Genomic DNA, 22,815 nt, shown 5'->3' on the forward strand with positions numbered 1-22,815 from the left:
ACTCGGTTAAGCCACCTGTTTGCCGAGAACTTAGGCCACCTACTTATTCTGTGGGCACCTGAGGTGAGGAGAAAGAGCTGGCGGAGAGGCAAGAGTCAGAGTGTACCAGAAAAGCTGGCCAAGGGAAGTATCCACCTCTGACCCAGGTCCTCCTGGAACTCTCAGCAGATACCAGGAGAAGCTATTTCTGTTTGACTCTGGCTCTCAGGCCATAGGGCTGCTTTTTCGTCTGCACTGAACTGCTAAGCATTGCAACACCCAGCGGACATCTTCTTGATCATCTCCTCAGTGGGGTAATGTGTTCAAGGAGCCTTTGACCAGCTGGCCTAAAGTCCAGAGGACAGAGCTTGCAGCCTAACGCCTGGGAGCAGACTGTCTCCAGCCAAAGTTGCAAATGATCCAGAAAGGAGATCTGGCCAGTGGTTGGTCAGCTCACACCCTGTCATCCACACCATCTCCATTCCAAGAAACAGAGCAGCAGACAGGGACCAGCCCAGCTCTCTGAATCCGTCAGAAACAGATGAAGTCTACCTAGTTCAGGGAAGAGGTTGTTTCTCCCTCAGAGACTCCCAGCTCTGGCTCTCTTGCAATATCAAGCTGCCTAGTTGTTGTAAGATGATGGTCTCTGCAAGGGTCTGGGATGAGGGACACCGTGTGTGTGAAATGATCCCACCTCCCCTCAGCCTGAGACCTTCTGGAAGGCTTTTGCCTTTCAGGGATTTGCCTTCAATACCCCTTACTACAAGTCAGATGCTGCTCACTTGGAAGTGACTTAAAGTTCGTCAGGAATTAGCCAAGTTTTATAGATATGTTGGGTGAGACCCAGAGGAGATTCTGATAGAAGAAAAAGGGGTCTCAAATGTCAGGATCCAAAGAAACCCAGGAGAGGCTCACTCAGTCCTTGGGCTTTTTCCAGAACTTTTCACCATCTCTCCCCTAAACCTCTCCAGCCCAGGGGTTGGCCTTCACTTCCCTTCCCCCAGACTTCTCTTTTCCTGTATAACCCAGCCACTTAGGCCGCATACTCTTGGCTTTTGGCTCCACTCTTGACCTTTACCTTGGCCTCCTCGCCTGCAGTTCCTCTCTTGATTCGCTCGCCCTCTCTCTTCTCTTCTCTCCACCCCCCCCCCCCTGGCCAGGTCCAGATTTGACAGGCTGGGCTCTTCCAGATGGCCCCTGGCTGTACTCTCCCTTCTCAGTTATACACAGGGGGCAGCCTGGTCTCCCACCTCTCCAGTTTTCATCCATCTAATACATTGGTTTATTGTTTGCTTGCTTGCTTGTTTGTCCTAGACTGGGGATGGCCCAGGGCCTGGACAGGTGTTCTACTGCTGGGCTGGGCTCCCAGTTCCAGTTCTGTTTGGTTTTGTTTGAGACCGTCTTACAATGTAATCGGCTGTCATGGCAAGACTGTCATAGACAAGACTGGCGTTGAACTCATAGGAGATCTACCCGCCTCTGCCTCCTAAGTGCTTAGATGAAAGGCATGAGCCACCACGCCCAGCTTCTCCTCCGTTTTTTACTTTATTATTTTATTTTGTTTTTTCCTTTGATTTAGTTTCTTGTGTTTCTGTCAATTAGAGTGAAATTCACAAGAAAGAATATTGGCTCTGTGACTGTGCAATCATGTTGAGGGGTCGGTCAGAACTCAGTAGTGAGGCTTCATATTAGGCCCAAGTTTAATCCAAAACACCAAAGCAAACTACAATTGAGTGACATGGGTCCATTACATCACTCCCAGGGGATCCCCTATACCCACTGCCCACACTCATATTTTTACAGCCTCCACTTATCAACCACCACTCTGTACTCTGTCTCTTGAGATTTGCCTGTTCTGTGTCCATCGATATTAAGTCACGCGACCCCATCACCTGTGAAGCATTGTCTCTGTAAGGGCCAACCCCTCTCCCACAAGCTATTTGTCCTTTGCCACAGTCAGGGAATTTTCTAAGTATCCAGAATGAGAGCCACGAGTGCTGGCCCCATCTATATTTGACAGTCTGGGATTGGAAGTGGGAAGGGCAGGCCTTCAAGGTCACCCTTAGCCACACAGAAATTTCAAAGCCAACCTGGGTTACATGAGAAATTAGCACAGGGGAAAAACAACAACAACAACAACAAAACAAAAAAAAAAGTGCAAAATGAATGAGAACTCTGCTGAAGTTAATAGTGAAATCGTCCTTTGGGGATTTCCAACTATCTTAACGGCCTCTATTCTCATCAAAGCATGTGGCCCCATAGGCACTGTCCTCCAGGTTGGGTATTCCCTGTGGGGAAGGAGAGCAGAAAGTCCAGAGGCATCTGCAAGCCACCCAGGACCCAAGCAGGTTGGACAGCAGCTCTGAGAGCTGGCTCAAGTGTGGCTGCTCTCCCAGAGACTGCAGGAGAAACCCCCCTGCCATCTAAACTTAGAGTGCTCTCCTGAGCCTCTGAGAAGCGGCTTCTCACATCTCATGTGTGAGATTCAGGGAAACCCTCATTCATCTGCCAAATTCAGGACGCACCCCTGACTGCTCCGGCCTTGTCTTGTTGCCTTTCCTCAATCTCATCTGGGCGTGCTCTCTTAAAGGGGAAGTGAAGCATTATGACTGGCCGGGGCCCACAGCCAGGAAATGTCTACTAGAAGAGGGCCGTTGCCCAGCATGTCGTTGGCTCAGCCTCCTTATCCAAACGGCCAGGCTGCCTCTCCAGGAAGTGTAAGTGTGAAAGCAGGGTATGGTGGCCCGCCACCCAGGATGGCGTGGGGCTGGACTCAGGTCACAGAAGAAAGTCTGGCAGGCAAAGCATGCTGGCAGCCTGAGATGCATGCACTCGGAGAGATGAGCTTCTGTGCAGACCTGAGCTCCCGGTCTGTGGGCAGAAGCTGGAGCAGAGACAGGGCTGAGGAAGCCGATGGGGACAGCAGCTGCCTCAGAAAGAGGTCAGGAGTAGGAGGCTCGGGACTGATCTATTTTGGACAGCCCTTCTGGAGGCTCAAGCCTCGGGTCTGGGGAGGAAAGGAATGGAAATTTTTATAGCATACCTTTGAGAGCACTGGAAAGCCAGCTATCATACCCCCTACTTTTTGCCACCCCCACTCTGCAGCATTCACATGCAGCTCAATCGGAACTTCATGCCTTTATACCCTGGGAGATTGCTTTTCGCTGTTGTTTCCATATGCTGTCTCTGCTAAGAAATGTTTTGGGTCTTCTCAAATGGTGCACACAACTTAAAACCCATGGGCTGTGTCCCTATTCACATATGGCCCTCGGTCCAGTGTGTACACCCCGTGAGCCTCGTATATACCATGTGGCGGTTCCTCCTCTGTCTCCCTGTTCATTAAGATTGGTAGTGTTGGTGGCTTTGCTTTTAAACTAGAATTTTGTTTCCTGCATGCCCACGGAGCAGGGAAAGGGATAGTTCACGTATCTGCAGGCACCTGGTTTCTCACAAATAGGCTGCAGGGTGAGTGATTGGTGGAGAGAAGACAGGCCCCTGCTATAGTGTAAGCTTCTTTCTGCCCCAGGTTTTTGTTTGTGTGGTAGTGATGGCTGGGTCCTAAATAAAGTAGCAAAAGTGTAGCTTTCAACAAAACAACTCAAGCTTTTCTCTCTGAGAGAAAGGGGAGAGAGGAAGGAGCAGAGAGGGGAAGGAAAAACGTGCGTCTCTGTACGCATATGTTGACAGGCATAACCACACCCTACTTCAAGACAACTTCCTGTTTGCCACTGCCAACTGCCACTCCAAGGAGAACAGACGTGGTTCCGTTAGTGGCTGCTGGGGGACCATGACAACCTGTTGGGTGAGTGGCTCTGACTGACACTAGGAACTCAGCACTGAGTAGAGACTTTGTACCTTCTCTTGGAGGAGACCAGGGCCCTGTGCTGTCCAAGTTGGAGGTTGACACAGAAATAAAGCAGAGGTCGCCTGTCTTTTTGAACCTGTGTCCTCAAACAGCGTGCTCCCAGGATTCATCTGAATGGAAAATTTTCAAGTTGAGGGTAGGGAGAAGGCTGTGACCCATCTACTTAGGAAAGCTACTATGGTTTTTTTTTTAAACCTACCTTTTCATATATCGAGAAATTTCTATCAAGAAATTTTATTAATCCTTCCAACATTATTTAACAATGAGTGTAATGAGGGCTCACTGGGGCAGGACCTATGCTCAATGCCAGAGATAAGCCAGACTCCTGCCTCCACGCTGTGCCCATGTGTAAGACAGTGAAACCAGCAGTTACAACATGTGATGATTATATACTGAGGAAAAGGCTTGTCATGCCAGAAGCTTCCTGCCGAGATAGGATCTCTGATGTGGGTGATGTCTCCCTCATATGTGTAGGGAACTGGGGTTCACGAGGTTAAATTATTAGCCCAAGTCACAGGGCTAATGAGTGACAGAGCTGGGATTTGAGCCCAGTTCTTTCTGATTCCAGAAACCATAGTGTTTGGTCCATATTTCTGTTAACTCTGAACTGGTGGAGCATGAACATTTCCTATTCAGAACATTTTCTAAAAGTACAATCTGAAGACCTTAGCCTTTTTTCTATCACAAGACTGAAGCCACTCCTGGCATAACTCGGCACAGAGGCCTGGGCACTTCTCTGCCTCCTACCTCTGGGATCTATCTCTGTGAGCTGTGGGCAGACCATGCCCACAGCAGACAGGAAGAAGCCTTGGTGTGCATAGCCCAAGACCCTGAGTAAAGCTGCTGACGGTTCCGTCAGACAGCCAGAGACACCGAATTCAGCATTCAGGTATTTTCAGTATTAGGAATGCCAGCCAGTCATAGACTTCAAAGATACCCAGGATTGTGTCTCCCACTTGTAGCATCTGCCTTTACCTGTCCCTTCTGTGTGCCTTGGTTGAGGGTAAGTTCAACCAGGCCTATTTAAGGTGAGCTCAGTGGTTTATCCAAAAGCCGGAAGCTACCAGAGCCATGGAGACTCTTGTCCAGTACTTGTAGAAGAGAGAGATGCCAATGGAGAAGGCTAATACAGACCCCCGTGGCAGTCCACCACTGCCTGGCTGAGACCCGGGAACAGCTAAGGCAGCGAGAAGCCTTGTTCTGTTTATTTGAGTGCTGGCGTTTTGACATAGGCTTACCGCATGACTTAGTCTGGCCTCCAACTCTGAATCCTCCTGCCTCAGTTCCCAAGTGCTGGAATCACAGGTGTGTAGCCCCACACCTGACAAGAAAGGCTTAGCGCTTTTGAGAGGGCAGCGGGTCTGGCTGCATGCAGAGGTCAGCAAAGGGGGAAAGGCAGCTGCTCTCAGAAGCGCAGGTCTGTCCTCCAGCCTCTGAGAGAAGAGACGTAACGGCCATGCTGGAGTCTGGACAGTTCTATCTCCCACCTTTCAGAAACTCTCTGGTTATTAAGACTCAGTACAGGGCAGCACCTATGGTTTCATCATGATGCAGTGCTCACATCCTGGGGCCATCGGCCGGGGATGCTTTTGATGAAGTCAGATGACACTCATTTCGCTATCCCTCCCTACTTCATATCTGCATCTGTTTTCCCTGCTCTGCCCTCTCTGTTTAAGGGGGTTACAGCGCGTACTACCCACTCCATCCTGTGTCCTTCCCTCTGCCCTCTCATCTGTATACTAATTATTAAGTAGTGATTAATGCTTACGAGTTATTTGTGGTCCATAACGTTTCTCGTAGATTAGCTGTTTTATTTCACTTACAAGGTTTCTCAGATTGACCTAGGCCTCTTACCAGCCATTTTCGATTATCTTCTTTGTATTTATTATTATTATTATATTATTATTATTATTGAAAACAATACTACGGGGAATGTCTGTGAACTGTCTACCCTTCACTTTGAGGATATTTCCTTGAGATCACCTTTTTAAGCTATCAGTTGATTACCAGATCAAAGGCTGTGAATGATTTTTTTACTTCCTGTTATTATCACTGGGGTACACTCCAGAAAAAAAAATCATAATCCCTCAAAAGTACTCCCCGCAAGCACACGCAGGCTTGTTTCTCAAGAGTTTCCCCTGTAGTCAGGCTGAGGGTCTGGTGAGAGCATCCCTGAGGGCTGAGGAAACTATTTGAGGCCCTTGGAAAATCCCTGGGACTGCCCGGATCCTACCCAGCAGAGGCTGGTGCCAGAAACATGTGCCTCGGTATGAGAGCCAAGCTGAGGAGCAGGTGGGAGGAAGAATGCTTCTAAGAGCAAAGATAAGGCGCAGCCTTTACACTCAAACTACACACAGGAACCCTGGGGCAGCTCTGAGAGGAGGAAATGCATGCTCCAGACCTGCTGGAGAAGTTGCCTTTCTAAAGGGTGGAGAGAAGGGGCTATTCCAGGCAAACAGCATGGGGAGAGGGACACCAGCTTTGGGACCGGACAGACAAGCCTGGACTCTCTTTCCAGCTACTGAGGCCAGCACAGCCCCAGTCTTCGTTCATAACTGTGCTGAACTTCTATGAGGTCTCTTGCTAGGACGTTAGCAGTTGTGACTTCTTGAGACCTGCAGAGTGGGCAGTAGCTTGCACTCTGCCTGACACGTAGTGGGTGGATGATCAAGAAGTGGAGCTCTTACTCTGAACTGAATGAACGGTGTGGAATGACCAGATGGCTGAGGAAATGCCAGAAACCTAAGGATGCTGGGAAGTAACCTGACAGAACTACACGGAACGGAACTTAGCAGTGTAAGCCACTCATCTTGCATGAGTCTGTGTCAGACAACTTAGTGCCTGAGGTAGCTCGTGGTCGCTGGTAGTGTGTAGGAGGAGTGAAAAAGCTGTGATAAAGTCGTATTTCTTTAAGGAATCAACACCTCCCAAGCCACTCTGATGCTAACATTTGGTGGGAGTGGAGGGTAGAGGAGCAGGTATTGAGAACGAGTTTCCCTGGAATTCACTCTGTAGACCAGGCTGGCCTGGAACTCAGACCCACCTTAAAGACATTGCTACTCTTCCCCCAACCCCCGCCCCAGATTAAGGCTTGGGATACCAGGGACTCTCATAACCACCCCTGGCATAGAGCATGCTTGTCAAGGCTCTGCTTCCTACTACTGTCTGTTTTCCTCTCCTTGAGTCCTCCATGCCTTCCTTTTCTCCTCACTGAGGTAGGTAGATGCAATATTCTCCCTCCAGTGGTGGTGCCAGATGTAATGCTTCACTTTGATGACAAGGATTCCACCCAAACTCTAGCTATGGCCCCTTACATACTATTAACAATAGTACATTTCTGTGTGCTCAGAACTCTACCATATACTTGACTTACCTCACAGCATTTAACTCTTAGAGTTTAGGAGTTCTTCTCCTAATACTTTGATTCTGCACATGAGGAAACCGAGACTCAGAGATGTAGCAGGTTGCCAAAGGTCACAGAGCCGGGCAACATCAGATCTAGAGATGGGCATGGTTCTCAATTTCGGTCTCCCTCTTTTTCTGCTGCTGATAGCCCAGGGATGCCTGCCTCACAACTGCTTTGGTTAGCATGGCTTCTTAGCCAGGGTCCTGCTCTGTCTGACTCCCCTTCGATTCCAGTTTCCTTTTTAAAATAAAAAGTCTATGTATGTGTGTGTGTGTGACTGTGCATGTCCCAACACTCACAGGGAGATCAGAGGACATCCTGCGGGAATCACTTCTCTCTCTGCACTGTGTAGTAGGTCCTAGAGATAAAACTCAGTTTAGTGGACACCCTTACCCACTGAGCCATCTCACCAAGCCATCCCGTTTCCTTTTGGATGGAGTTCACTTTGGATGATGGCCCTCTTGGTGCCTCCCCTCGTGGCTGCAGCTGAAGGAGACTGCACTATCACACGAGTGAGCCAGATTCTGACTCCTGCCCACATTTGCTCGCACAGCCGCCAGAGGCCGCACGGGTGCCTGTGGTGTCCCAGGCCTATTAGGATGAGGTTGGTTCCTTAAAAACAAATACTGGAAAAGTCCCAACAACTTCTTCCTGAAGGCAGTATCAGAAACAGCACTAGATGCCTGCGGCCAACTCAGCCATTCCTGAGACAGCTCCGTGGTGGATTAAATGCAGGACATTGATGCTAAGAGCATAAAAATATCCCCTGGACAGTGATAGCGTGGAAGGAGGATTCCGAGTTTGACTGAAGTGGAGAGAACTAAAAATACAGTAGGGCTCTCATTCCTCTGTCAGTGGCAGCAAGGCCCCTGCCTGCTGGTCCATAGGACTGCCCCCTAGAATAGTACCTGGGTATTCAAGGAATACATGTGGTGCTGCTGCTGCTGCTGCTGCTGGTGGTGGTAGTGGTAGTGGTGGTGGTAGTGGTAGTGGTGGTGCTGAGCTCAAAAAGAGCAGCTGTGGAGGGCATGACCTAGACTTCCTGAGGAATAAAATGTGAAAAAGTAAAAGGGTTCATCCTTTGGTCCTGGGACCTCCAGCTCTAGGATAGTAGTTTTAATCCCCCTAAGGGATTTAGCTTCCCTGCTGAAATGTTCAGAGAGGGAGGCTTCCCTACTCCACAGTCACCTCTTCCAGGCTTCTTGGTCCACAGCATCTTCCAAGATCAAAATGGAGGAGATCCAAATCAAGACATGGGCTCAGAGGAACACTAAATGTAATGTCGTCATCGGCAAGAGGAAAGGCCACTTGGGAAAGGAGCCCATTCCTGGGAGAACACAGAGAACTAGACTTACAGATGACAGGGATTTAGAAAAGCAAAGGGGAATTAAATCCTGATGTACTGGTGTGGGAGGGGCAGTGGGGATGAGGTACAGGGCAGCATTAGTAATTGGAATGGTGAGGACAGCAGACAACCCAGGTAGCATTATCAGGAGCTCATTACACAGTGGCACCTTCCAGGCCCCTTTCCTCCCACATCATGCCCAGCAGGCACTGTCTCTGAGTTACATCTCTGTCACCCCTGGGTGGTTGTTGTTGTTTTGTTTTAAATTATTACATTCATTCACTTTTGTTTTATGTGTTTTGCTTGCATGTAATACATGCATCACGTGCATACTTGGTGCCATCGGAGGTCAGAATAGGGCATTAGATTTCCTGGAACCAAAGTTGCAGATGGTTGTGGACCACCAAGTGGGTGCTGAGACTTGAACCTGGGTCTTCTGTGAAAACAATAAGTGCTCTTAATGGCTGAGCCGTCTCTATATTCCCTCCACCCCCTTTAAAGACTGGGGTCTCACTATGTGATCCTGGCTGGCCCGCAACTCTATGTGTAGACCAGGCATGACCTTCATCACAGAGACCTGCTACCACCCCTGCCTCTGTAGCACTAGGATTAAAGGTTCGTAGCACCACACCAACCTACCTATGTTTTTAAATAAAAATTAGTTTAATCCTTTTGAAAAAGTAAAAAGCTCAGGTCCTAAAAGACATCCCCAGATCAACATAGATTGCCTGGTTTTGTGACTTCATGTCTAATTACTTTTCTATTGTTGTGATAAGACCAAGACAACTTAAATGTTTAATTTGAGCCTACAGTTTCATTGTGTTAGAGTCCATGAGGGCAGAGCAAGACAGCTGAGAGTTTACATATTGATATACAAGTATAAGGGGGAAAGGGAGGAAGGGAGAGGGGGGAGGGGAGGAAGGAAGGAGGGAGAGAGACAGACTAGGAATAGCTTGAGGTTTTTTTTTTTAAACTTCGAATCCCACCTGCAGTGACACACCTTCTTCAACAAGGATCTTTCTGGTCCTTCTCAAACAGTTCCGCCAACTAGAACTGAGTCTTCAAATACAGGAGTCAGTGGGAGACATTCTTACTCAAACCACCAGACCTTGGGCAACTCACTGTCTTTCTTAGCCTTAGATTCCTCAGCTAGAATGGAAATACTGATAGGCCATTTAAGGGGTTGAATGCCTATGTGCTATCTAAAGTAAGTCTATGTAGTAGAGTTCTGGGAACACAGATACTTCTTAATATACAACTGATAATAAGCATAGTAAATAAAAGAAGTTAATAAGTGGCCAAGTGAGAGAAGTGGTGAGACCAGTTCCAGGTCGTCTGTGAAGGTCATTATTAATGTGCTGGATATTTAAATCTGTGTGGGTGGTCTCAGAGCAGAATTCTGATTTCTCTTAAGCAGGCAAATACCAGGCACTTAGAGCACTTTTAGCTTATGGTCTGGAAATAAGAGTGTAGCAGGAGATGTAAACTGGTGTAGGCTTACACATTGGGAATGTTGTATCACCTTAAGGAAAGGTCCTAAATCACTTTAAGTGCTAGTTTTCAGAATGCCAGACAGGAAGAGAGTAGCTAAATATTCTGCAGTATGTAATGACTGAGCGTGACAGCCTGTGGGAATTAGATATGCATACACACATAAAACAATGCTAGATGAAGAATAGCCCGGTATATCGGTTGATTACAGTTTTATTAATATAGCTGTGTACACTCACAAAGCCTGAGAAATTTTGGGGGAAAGGGTCCTTCTCTCTAACATTGCTTAAGTCTATAAAATATTTCCATAGTGAGTGAGAAATAGGATGTTCAGAAGAACTAGAATCATGACAGGGGTCTACCTAAGGCAGGCATTTGACCAAAACATGTTGGAAGCTTTGCCCACAGAAGGCTACCTGTATAACAGTGTCTTTTTGTAGGTAATATGGACCCTGCTATCTTTGATCACCATCCCCACCGTTCATCCAGGCACAACTATGTAAGGCATGTCTTCACATGCTAGACATCCATAGATTGATGCCAACAAGGGTCTTCCTGTTAAGTGTGCTCATTCTGCCCTGTCTGGGACAGCAGTTCCACACATTTGCAAAAGTGTACTTGCAGACCCCCAATGCAGTGAAGCCCTGATGTTGAACTCTGGTCCTGACATCCTAAATGTTTATGTGGCTTTTCTCACCTGCCCCAACAGGGGTCACATTTGCTCCTACAGCTCAGGAGTCTGAGATGCTCACCCCTCCTTGAGCTACCATAAAAGTGATTTTTTTCCTTTTGCCAACTCAATTCAATGTAAAATCACACATTTAACAAATCACAGAACTTGATCTTCAGATCTCTTCTATGTAACTTGTTCTTTCAATTGGATATTTAAGAAGGATGTATGCGGGCTGGAGGTGCAACTTATTAGGTAGAGTGCTTACCTGGCAGGCAGAGCCCTGGGTTTAATCCTCAGGACCACGTAACTTACGTGTTGTGGCTCAGGCCTATAATTTCAGCACTTGGGAGGTTGAGGTCGGAAGATCAGAAGGTCAGGGTTACCACAGCTACTTAGTAAACTGAAGACTAGCCTGGGACCCAAGAGACCCTACCTCAACAAGCCGGAAAGGGAGATGGGAGGGTTGCTTATGAAGAAGAAACAAAGAAAAACATAAAACCAAGAAAAATAATTGATTTGATGTTTATGCCAGTTTATAGGTATAATGTGTGGGCCAAGACCATGACCACGACTTCTCTATGAAGTCAGTGATTTCAGAACCACCAGTCCCCTCCCCCTTCTTGTATTTCAATGATAATTTCTTGCCATTACTTAATTTTTTTTATTAATTTTAATTGATTTTTTAAAGTCTAACAGGCATCATACAGCATTTTCATGTGTGTCTTTATGTGCTATTCCCATTCATTCCCCTCCAATCCTGCTACATCTACAGTTCTTAACTGTTAATTTAGGAAAATAAGGATGTTGTTACTCAGTATTCATAGGCTAATGAGTGATGCTTCTGTACATCCCACTCCTCATCAGCTTTGAACAAGTCAGTGAATGAGGCCAGAGGAAATCGTGGAAGAGCCATGGTAGAAATAAAAATCTTATTTTAGAGTCATAAAACAAAGAAGAAAAGAAAAAGACAGACAGACAGGCAGAAAGGAAGGAAGGAAGGAAGGAAGGAAGGAAGGAAGGAAGGAAGGATTTCTTAAAATGGTATTTCTGAAGGGCACAAAGCTCCAAGGAAGAGGGCTTAAGGGAAGAAAGATGGGTTCTGGTTCCATCATGGCCACAAACCAGGTCTTCCCTGTGGGCCTTGCAAAGGAGATGAGGCTAGGTCTCTTGTATTGCCCACTCCTAACCTTCAGTGACTTTATGTTCTTTAATCTTGCTCACGGCACACCCCATTTCCTTCCCGAGAGGCAGTTGGGCCCATGGCCAAGGCCCGATTCCTCAAGCAGTCATTAGTTCTGACCTTGGCAATCACCTGGTCTCTGAGTTTCCAATAGCCAGTCATTTGTGAGGAGGGTAGACATGCTTAGCCGCTCTTCTAACGGCCATACAATTTTACAAAAAGCGAGTTCTTCCACGGAAGAGCCCACTCACACGAGGTATTTTAGCACTCCGCCTGTAATTATCCTGTAACATCTAGGACTGTGAGATATGAGGAGCAGATATTAGGAAGCATTGTATTCGTAGTTGAGGGGGAAGGCGGCCTGAGAATCCATCTAGGAACCTACTTCATTTATAGATGAAGTCATGGAAGCCAAGAGAGAGCTCAATACTGGGAGGGCTCACTTAAACCTACCACCAGGGTGTTAGGACCCAGGGTGTGCTGCGTCCCAGCCCTGTGCTATTTCTACAGCATCCGAACAGATCTTGGTTTTCAAAACCTTCCGTGATAGTTTCTGGGAATAAAGCGTGCATATAGGGTTCACCCTGAGCCTAGCAAGGATTACTGCCACAGAATCATTCCGTAGAGGTAAAATGTAAACGCTGGTCAGGTAAAACCCGACAATCAGGTGAGCCTCAAATACTGTAGCACCCAATTCCAAAGGGTCTATTTGAGAGACCCTGATGGCCCATTGGTATGAGGGATGGTAGAGAAACCCTAACCTGCCTTCAAAGGACACTCTGGCTTTTTTTTTTCTGTCCCATCAGCCTCCTATTACAGCAGCCATGACAGCTCTCGGCTGGAGGGAGGAGACTGTGATCCGCCACCTCTCCATTCCTCCACCTTTATCGTCACTGACACTGAAGACTGTAGATCTGTGATCTCTAGTTCTTCCCATCAGGACCTCTACTGCCACCGTCATCCATTTCTTCAGCGAATATTAATCAGCTAATTATTTGTAGGCACCGGAGAGCCAGAGGGGATTTAGGATTTCAGGAGCACCCTGTAGAGGTTGATATGTCTTTCTCGGAAGTGTGTACAAAGCTTTCAGGCACGTGGAAATGGACTCCTTTTAGACACCCTAACTTTTATCAAACCCATCACTCTCCATCTGTTAATAACCACCATCAGGGTGCATATCAGATCCTAGCTTCTTGAATCTACTGCCCTGGTCACATCTGCCTTCTTCCTGTTGGTCCAAGAAGACGGGAGCTGGCAGGGTGTGAATGAATGAGGTGTCTGAGCTCAGACCTCTAGTACTTCCTAGAGAAGCACAGGAAGCTGCCGCTCCCAAGTCCATGCACCACTTCTGTGCTTCTGCTTCAGGCATTTGGATCCTGGTCTGTGTTGTGGTTTTGGACCTCTGTGAGCTTAAAGAGGCCATAGCTGAGATACATCAGTAGACTGTTCCATGCTGAGCCACGCTGGGCCTTTAAAAACTCTGAAAGATCCTCCCATCATGGTCCCCCACCCCCACCCCTGAATCCCATGCTACTCGTATGCTGGAGAATTCATGCTAAGAGTTCTGCCCTGCCCACTGCCCCAGGAGACCCGAGTTGCTGTCTGGGGATCACGTTGGTTTTGTGGTTGATCCACTGTGTCAGGTGACACCTGCTACTCTCATGGAAGTGGTTTTGCAGAAGGATAGAAATGTCTCCCTGGAGAATCCTGGGGTTAGCTTAGCATGCCATTTGATACAGAAGTCCCGACTGCAGTCATTGTAAGTTGGCATCGAAGCCAACATCAGAGCAAATGTCAGAGGCTGTGGAGGTGCGACCCTGCCAGCGGAGGCTTGCTTTGTGCCTGTGGTGTTCACGAGTGTGGGTGACGGTGGGACCCACTGGCCACGGATGCTGTGCTGAATTCTGTTCTTTCTCCCCTGTAGAGAGAAGACACAGTTCAATGTGCAGGCCTTCTCCCTCTCCAGCAGCGTCTCCAGCCTCCAATCCCCGGACATCACTAGCACAGGCAAAGACAAAAGCCTGTGTCAGCGGCCATAACGCTGTCAGCAGCACCTCAAAGCCATTTAAAACGCCCAAAGACAATCTACTTACCTCCAGCAGCACACAGCACACAGTCTTCTCTGCAAAGGGACCAAGGGATAAACCATGGTGAGTCCAGGCGCCGGGCAGCTGAGTCTCTCTCTGCCCTCCCCCACTCCGGCTTTGACTCTGGGTGTCATGTTCAGAAATCTGAGGTACTGAGGCAGGAACCCAGAAGGAAGGCACGAGGAGGCCAACTGCTAATCTTTAGTGACTAGAGGGAGCATGGGGGCCTTAAAAGTGCTGTATGTCTTGACAAAGAATGGTTGTACATTTGAGAACCAAGCTGTCTGTGTCTAAGGAAAAGAAAAACAGGGAAGACTCCTTAGCTATATGTTTGCCTCTCAGTTTTCTGCCCCAATGAAGAGAAACGCTGGTGTAAGCAGTCAAAGCACAGATGGTCAGTCCGCAGAGGGAGAAGAGAAAGGAGGAAGCCATGGTGGTGGCCCAGTCCTAGCTTCAGTCTCCCTTCCCCACCGGGCCTCTGCTCCCCAGCCCTCAAGGACACTGGGTATCTCATAACTAACTGTAGGGAGGAGAGAAAGGGAAAGTCACCCCTTTGATGGCGAGTCTCTACCAAAAAGACAAAAGGTTCCCTGTGGACCAGACAAATAGGAAGCCACACTGAGAATAGGAGGGACTTGGGACTAGCTTGTCACAGCTTTATCTTCCAGGCCTCCTGAAGACAGAGAAGGGGCAAGTGCGGAGTGTGTCTAATTTATATGTTTAAAGAGAAATGGTGTTCATTAATTAATGGTAGTTAATTGCACTTAACGTCCTACCCAGGAAGGCTGTGGAATACAATCACCCATCAATGGGGCAGGCACTGCGAGCTGGGAATTATGATGACTTGAAGAGAGCTAATTATGCCCGATCAATGAAAGTGCCTCAGGTGATAGTGGGAGAGGTTGGAACGTGGATGTACATGGCTGCCAGCCGCTCTCTTCTTACACTAGCTGTGCTCTCTGTGGGCCGCTGGAGAGTAGATCTGTCTCGTGCGAAGGTGTAGTTGCTTAGGAGAACCCTGGTCGGAAAGTGACGGTTGGTGACCTCTGATGAGCTTGTAGCAGTGCAGAACTTCCAGGCCCTTCTCAATGCCCCCAGAAAGCCCAAGGAAGGGCTTGACTGCTAAGGAATTAGTCCCCGTGAACAGGTCTGTTTGCTAGGTGATCCTGGGCAAGTATGTCTTTTGATCTTGCTGTGCCTCAGTTTCCTGTGCTGTAAAATGGATCTATTCATAGACTAGCTCTGTTCCCTGGGATGCTGTGAGGATCCAGTAGCTCCTTCATATATGGCATCGAGTACAACACACAGGCCAGGGTATGTGCACAACACATGTTAAAGGATAATTACCGTCATCATCATCACTCTCCCATCTGTGCTGAAGCCTCATAACCTTGGGCTAAGACCGAGGAATTCATCCGTCATGGAGGAGTGGCTCTTCAGAGACAGGCATGCTGGGGTAGATGTGTGATCCCAGCATTCCGGAGGCTGAGGCTAGAGGAATAATGGCGGTTTAAGGGCTATCCTAGACTACGTGGTGAGACCCCGTGTGAAAAATAAGAAGCCACAGATTCAGGGGGACCCATGGAGATGGAACATGGGGAAATAGCTTATTCAGGCCGAGCGGTGTTGCTTGGCTGTAAAGGCATTTACCTAGCATGAGTGAGGTCTCCAGCATCAGAGAGGCAAATGAAGAGTGTTACTGGGAGGAGCAGAACTGACAGCGTGAGTGTACCACGGTTGTTAGACTAGCTCACGTGGCACGAGCTGTGTGGTCCACAAGCTGCACGTGGCCATCCTGCACGCTGCAAACCCAGCAGCTTCTTAGTCCACGGGGAGGGATGCCTCAGCAGCGCTGGTCTAGCGCCCACGGAGGACCCGAAGAGTCCATTGAGAGCCCCTGGCCTTTAGTTCTCATTGGAAGACAGAAGAAACTGGTTCCCATGTCCGTGGAAGAGGCACTCACCAGCAGGGGCGATGGTGGGCAGGTGGACCCGGGGTTATGATCAGTCTGTGTGGGGAACGGTGTGGAAGGGACCCAGCACTGACCCTGAGGCAAGAAAATGGAATTCAAAGCCAGGCTCTGTCATGGATTCTGTGTGTGCTTGAGGCAGTCTAACTCAGCAGCCCTTGTCCCATTTTAAGCCTGAATTCTAAATCACGATAATTTCAAGTGCCCCATTACCTATCAAATGAGAGTGAGCTCATAGCAGGCATTTTACTCACTGGGCCACTCCCAACCTATGGTAAATGTGTGTTGAGAACTCCAGAGCCCAGCAGTTAAAAACACTGGCTTCTTTCCCAGAGGACCCCGGTTCAATTCCCAGCACCCACATAGCAGCTAACACCATCTGCAGTTCCAGGACTTTGAAGCCCTCTTCTGGCTTCTGAGGGTGTCAGGCTCACATGCGGCCTACAAACGCACACGCAGGCGAAGCACCCACCCACCCACATAAAATAAAATTTACAAACAAATTTTAAAAATGCACGTTGGCTTTCAGAACTTTCTACATCCATAGCCAACTGAAAATTGTCTTACCCCATGATGAACCAAGGGGCGGCCGAAGTGTGACTGACCTCACCTGTTAGGCCTGTTTTCTAAGTCCTCTGCCTGGGTCGGATGCCCTTCTTGTGTGCCTCATCCTATTCTGTCATATTTAACTTTGGATCCCCAAGGCTCTACCTTACAGTTGTACAGGTTGTGCACCAGGGGATGAAGACTGCCAGTCCATTGTGTGGACCACAGTCATCTCCTTTTAACTTGCACAAAGCTCTCTGTATTGCATCCGTGGGCCCTGTGCACCCTTGGCGATTATTATAGTGGGCACATAACTATTAGTGTAAGTGTCCATTAAATACTGAGTATAGGCAGAGGCACGTTCTAATATCAGGGGAAGAGAGCAGTGAATGCTAGTATAATAGGTATTAATGGGTCATCGGGATTGACAGAGGGAATTTGGGGCCAACTTACAGAGGGTCTTCATGTTGGTGGTAGGGCGCACTCTTCATTTAGTAGGCAGTAAGGACGTTAGAATCTTGGGAGGCCCGCAATTTAGAATCACAGTCTATTGAGGCTTAAGAATGAGATCTGACATGGTAAGTGGCTGCCTCAGGGTCACACAGGAAATCCACGCAGTGCTTTGAACTTGCTTTTCTTGCCTCTCATTCAATAAACACTCATGGAGACCTGTGTTCAGATCCCCATCCTCTACGTTAAAACCAAAAAATAAAAAAGAAACGAAAAAACGGGGCCAGGCCAGGGAGACGACTCTTCTGGTGAAAGGTCTGTCACATGCATGAGGACCTGAGTTCCCATTCCCAGAACTCACATAAAATTTAGATCCAGCAGTCTGTGTCCAGTGACGGGGAAGGGGTGTATAGGCAGATCCCTAAAACCCACTGACCAACCAATTTAGCCAAATCGATGAGCCCCAGTTACACCAAGAGGTCCATCTTAAAGGCTATCTTGAAGGCAATCAAGGAACACACTCAACCTCGAGCCCCTAAATGTACCCACACACATGTGCATACACTCACACACACAACATACATATATCACGCATACATGCAAACATACACATGAGAAGAAAAAAAGACCTCAGACCTTGTAGATCAGCTTCTGTGGGGCTAAGTCTCTAGAGAGAAAGAAAAAACAGCCTACTATGTATGTGGCCAGCTGTGGGTCTGACTCCTTCCTGCAGCCCAAGCCCTGGCCCAGGACCGTAAGAGAATACTGTACAGAGGTGGCTAGCCTGAGGAGAGCTCAAGATTCAAAGTTTGGTTTCTGGGCTGGTGGTGCAGCCCGACAATAGAGCGTGAGCATCCCATGCACGAGGGCCTGGGTTCAGCCCCCAGCACCCCAAAACTAAAGAAAACGTAGTTGCCACTGAGTACATTTCATAAAGCCAAAAAGCCCAAGTTAAACCCTAAGCCAGAGACCCTTACTATGTCTGTAATCAGGAGCTGGACACAGAAAACACAGCTCAAGATGTAATTTTATGCTGTGTCTGTTTGGTCACTGTAAAAAATATAAATAAATAAATCTTAAGCAAGTGGGAAGAATGTTGTAGGGAAAGGGCTCAGAATGGGCAGGAGCATTTGCACCGGAGGAGAGGTAGGCTCTGAATCCAAGAAGGCATAAAGTTCCCACTGAGGGCAGCAAATTCAGGACCCCAGAAAAATGACCTATGGGATTAAAAGAGCAGTGTTCAGTCGCAAAGTCTCCCTGGCAGGCAGCAGTATCAAGGAAGGCTGGGGGAACATTCTGGAACCATTGAGAAGACTGAGGACATTTTTGCACAGTCCAAGTGAGGCGCAGTAGGAGCTCGAGCTCGAGGAAGGAGCAGCGGCACAGGGAGGAGGTGGCAGGTCCGTGGGAGAGGACCCGAGGGTGAGGACCAATACACACAGCACAGGACCACCGGGGAGGAGCTAGGATGATGGTGGTATTTCAGACTCAGATGGCTGGGCCACCATGTCTGCCACTTCCCCAAGGGACAGAGGGTAAGCTGCATCAGAATCTGTGTGTTCCGGGGATCTGAGAAATACTCGCAAAGAAGTAGGTGGTGGGCACTGAATGTTTACGCCTTGGGGTCAGGAGAGAGGTAGGGCTGGAAAAGATGTATGAGAACCATCCACATAGATGGGACATTGACACCATGGGTATAGGCAAGACCTCCCCAAAATGTGTTGAGAAAAGGATGAAGGCCAAAGATAGGGCCCTTGGGAATGGGGCAGGAAGAGGAACCTCAGAAGCAGGGCCTGCTCAGCCTTCTGTTCTTCCTGCTGTACCCTGTCCCCCTCTTCCTGGTCCAAATCACTGACATTCTTATGCCCTAGTCACTGGCCCCTTTGTCCTGAGTCCCTTCTCTTTCACTTCCTCCTGGCCAGCATCTGCTCTCAGTTCGTGGCTAATGGTCTTTGCCTGTGATGCCCTGTCCCATGATGCTCTCCCGTGATGCTCTGTGCATGTGTGTTCCATCGTACATCCCACTTCCCTCGTTCCCTCTCCTCAGGAGTTACAAGGGTGTCCCCAGCATGGTGGCCTGTTGGCAGTTGTTCAAACAAGGGGCCACTGTGACTAACACTTCTTGAACTGACTGTCACAGAGAACCAGATGGGTCCACTGAAGGGGACCGTGTGATTTCCCGACTTCTGTCGAGAAGTGTTTGGACTGGCAGTATCCAGTGGAGGAAGATACAGTGTGTGCCCCATGTCTCATTCTAAAGTATCAGCTGCCTTGAAAAAAAAATACGAAACTAATTTTCTAGGATATATTTTCTCTAACCTGACACAGCCACAATATTATCATTTCAGCATACAATTAGTGAGCTAGTTCACATTCCTCAAAGCCCCCTCATCCCTCCCCAAGTCATTGCAGTACAGGGCATTGTTCACCTGGGATATTTATTTCATTGTCAGGTGCCATTGAGAACTAGAAACCGTCTGGCAGAGTCGCAAACTCAAGTGGTCCCAAACACACTCAAACCCCGTCATAACGGGATTGACTCTCTTGTTTTAAAACTGGTGTGAACTTAAATATTTAGAATTCCATTCTCAGCTCGAGAGAGCAGCCACCACACGGCACGAGCTAAGTAGTCACCAGTGGCTGCTCTCAGAGAGCACAGACCTTGTGTTTCTGAGTGACCCCACATGGGAACCTCTGGGTCTCTTGTGAAGCGAAAGGAACACTCAGTCCTTAATTGTGTTAGCCTGGTACTTCTGGACCTATAGTGGGAACAGCAGGGAGACCCATAGAGAGTGCCCAGCCAGAGGCCCTATCCAAATGAGTTCTCAGTTGACCCTCAAGGCCACAGAAGCACACAAGATTGCCTGTCTATAGGGTTGGCGGACTGGACATGGAATTTGACAGTTGGCATCAGGATACCCTTTCACAGGTAGCTCAGGTTTGAATGCCTGGCTATAAACAGCACCCCCGAGTCAGGCTGATCCCTTGGTATTTTCACACCAAGTTGGATAGTCTGCACTTGTGTGATTTTGCCCCTTTCTATGACTTAGTAGGGAGGGGAAAAACACCTTAAATAAAAGGAAGGGGGAGGCTACATTTGGTAGCTCATGTGTTTAGACCCAGCGCCTTAGAGGCATTGGCTATCTGTGTAGCGAGTCTCAGGCCAGCCAGGGCTGCACAGTGAGACCCTGTCTCAAAAAAATAGTCAAATGAACATAGAAAAAATTAAAAGAAGAAAGGAGAAGGCCGGTGAGATGACCTAGCAGGTGAAAGGCTCACCACAAGCTTGGTGACCTGAGTTCTGTCCTCAGAACTAGCTCCACAAAGTTGGGGACCTCCATACCAACCTCGTGCCATGCATGTGTCCACGCACACAGTGAAGAGGAGGGACATGGGGAGGAGGAGCCAGGTCTGGTGAGTTCGAGGCAGGAGGATTAAAAGTTCAAGGTCCGCCAGGACTCCAGAGCGAGTTCAAAGCCAGATCGGACAACTTAGCAAGACTCTGTCCCCAAAATAGGTTAGGGGAGAAGCTCAACAATAAAGTGTTTGTCCAATGTGCTCGAGGCTTTGGTCACCGGCATTACAGGAAAGAAAGAGGAAGAGGAGAGGGGAGAAAGAGGAAGACAGCATCCTCCTGTCATCGAACCTGTCTCCTTTGACCCGCTGAGACTCCACATAGCAGACTGTTAGCCCTTCCCCTGCGGCTCTCTGAGCCCTTTTCTCTAGTTCACCTGCCTGTCAGAGATCACCCCTGAGGAAGTTGGAAGCCACAGAGTCCATGTAGTCCACAGTGACACAGGGAGGTGGGCAAAAGACAACCGGGAATCTATCCATAGTCCCAGCAGATGAACCCATAATCCCGGCATTCAGGATGCAGAGCGGGTAAGATTACTTGAGCTTGAGCAAAGGCCCCATCTCAAGAAAGAAAGACGAACCATTTCATCCTTTATTCCGAGTCTCTGCTGCACCAGGGACCAGAGAGGCTGTCAGCCAGGGCAACTTTCTCCGCTGCTGTCCCTCCCCACGACAGCCCTGCAAGTAGACGGAAAACTAGGATCTGCCCGATTTTGGCTGATGTGGCAGGAGGCAGGGAAGAGTTGGGAAGAGGCTTTCCTCCCATGGATGGCTTGATGCCGTCTCCTTGGGCCTTATCAACCTGCAAGTGTGTGTTGAATGCTAAATATGCCCCACTATTAAAAATGCAGGAGATGAGCCTGCTGCTCCAGAGGGAAAATGAGCCAATGCAGAAGAAGAATCAGCAGGCTCCTGGCCTCCCTGTGCACACCCCACAGCGTGGTGGGGGAGGGGCTCACTCCTTTCAGACGGCCCCTCCCAAAATGCTTGGAAATGGGAGGTGAGTCTTCTGGGAGAGAGGGGACATGTGGGAGCTCACGTGTCCTGGATGCCTTCCCAGTGCTTTACAGAGAGGACCCAGCCAGAGGCCTGTGGGAGGGACTTGGGGCTTAGCTCTTCTAGCCTGGTGCTGGCATGAATTGGGGGTTGGTTCCCAGAAGCCCCAGGGAGTCATATCAGAGCGTCCATGCAGGCTGTGAAATCTTTGCCTTTTCAGTACATCCCTTCCCTACACACACACACACACACACACACACACACACACACACACACACACACACACACACACACACACACAAATGTACACTCCTATACACTCGCATACACACTCAAACATGCACACACACACACACACACATGCACACACACACTACACAGGCACACACACACTCCTATACACTTGAATACACACTCAAACATGCACACACACACACACATGCACACATGCACTTGCACACACCCCCCACACAGACACACACACAGACACACACACAGACACACAGACACACACACACAGACACACACACAGACACACACACAGACACACAGACACAGACACACACAGACACACAGACACATGCACACATGCACTCACATGCACACATGCACTCCCACACTACACAGGCACACACACACTCCTATACACTTGAATACACACTCAAACATGCACACACACACACATGCACACATACACTTGCACACACACACCCACACAGACACACACACACACACACACACACACACACACACACACACACACACACACACACACACACACAGACACACACACACACACACACACACACATTGTACTGCTCAGAACTCATCAGTGGCTCCCGGTTGTTTGCCCACAGACAGAGACAGAGAGAATATGAATGAAAATGAGTGAATGAATGGGAATGTTTGTTCTGAATGTGTTTGTTCTTCTCTGAGGTAAATGGGAGCAGCTGGTCGCAGTGAGTCCCTGGCCGTTTCCTTTCTGTGTTCAGAGTGACTCCTTATAGGGAGAGCCCGGACGTGGGATCCCAGGGTCATCTCAGGTGTCTGCTCTCATCCCTCCCTGACAGGGACATGGAGGACGTTCTTTAAGGAATCACCATCCCTCTCCTGGGTCCGAATTGGCACTAGAGCTTGAGGAGACTTTAATGCTCCAGCCATGGTACTCAGGTAACAGGCTCTCTAAAAGGACATTTTACAGCTCCAATACTGGGAGCTAGTGACCTCTGGTGGCCACAGCGGGAACTGTTCCCACTTGCTGCTCCTGAGGATAGCCAGCTCTAAGCCATTGCTAGGGACTCACTCTTCCAGAATCCACCCAACCCCCCAGCCCCTAGCCCTCGGTGGCCTTCATGCTGTTTCCGCAATGATGTGAATCTTGATGGCCACCCATCTGAGTTGTGTGTCTGTGCTTCTTAGTTATGGGGCAATGCGCTGAGTGTTGGTAGGGTCTGGAGCTGTTGGCGAAACCTTG

At 48.7% G+C, this 22,815-nt stretch overlaps 1 protein-coding gene across 9 annotated transcripts in view; it reads left to right on the top strand.

Annotated features, from left to right (window-relative positions):
* The window catches only part of Atxn7l1 (ataxin 7 like 1), a 219,487-nt gene that overhangs the window by 157,204 nt on the left and 39,468 nt on the right, over positions 1–22,815 (top strand). For 8 of the 9 annotated variants that reach the window (XM_032907636.1, XM_032907627.1, XM_032907628.1 and 5 more), the window contains one exon: positions 13,864–14,089. In XM_032907636.1, coding sequence (XP_032763527.1) covers positions 13,864–14,089 — 226 coding nt within the window. Of the gene's footprint in view, positions 1–2,107; positions 2,697–13,863; positions 14,090–22,815 lie in introns of those variants that run through there. The other variant, XM_032907634.1, reaches the window with a different exon arrangement.

The sequence above is a fragment of the Rattus rattus genome, chromosome 7, assembly GCF_011064425.1.
Source record: "Rattus rattus isolate New Zealand chromosome 7, Rrattus_CSIRO_v1, whole genome shotgun sequence".
In the NCBI taxonomy this organism is placed as follows: domain Eukaryota; kingdom Metazoa; phylum Chordata; class Mammalia; order Rodentia; family Muridae; genus Rattus; species Rattus rattus.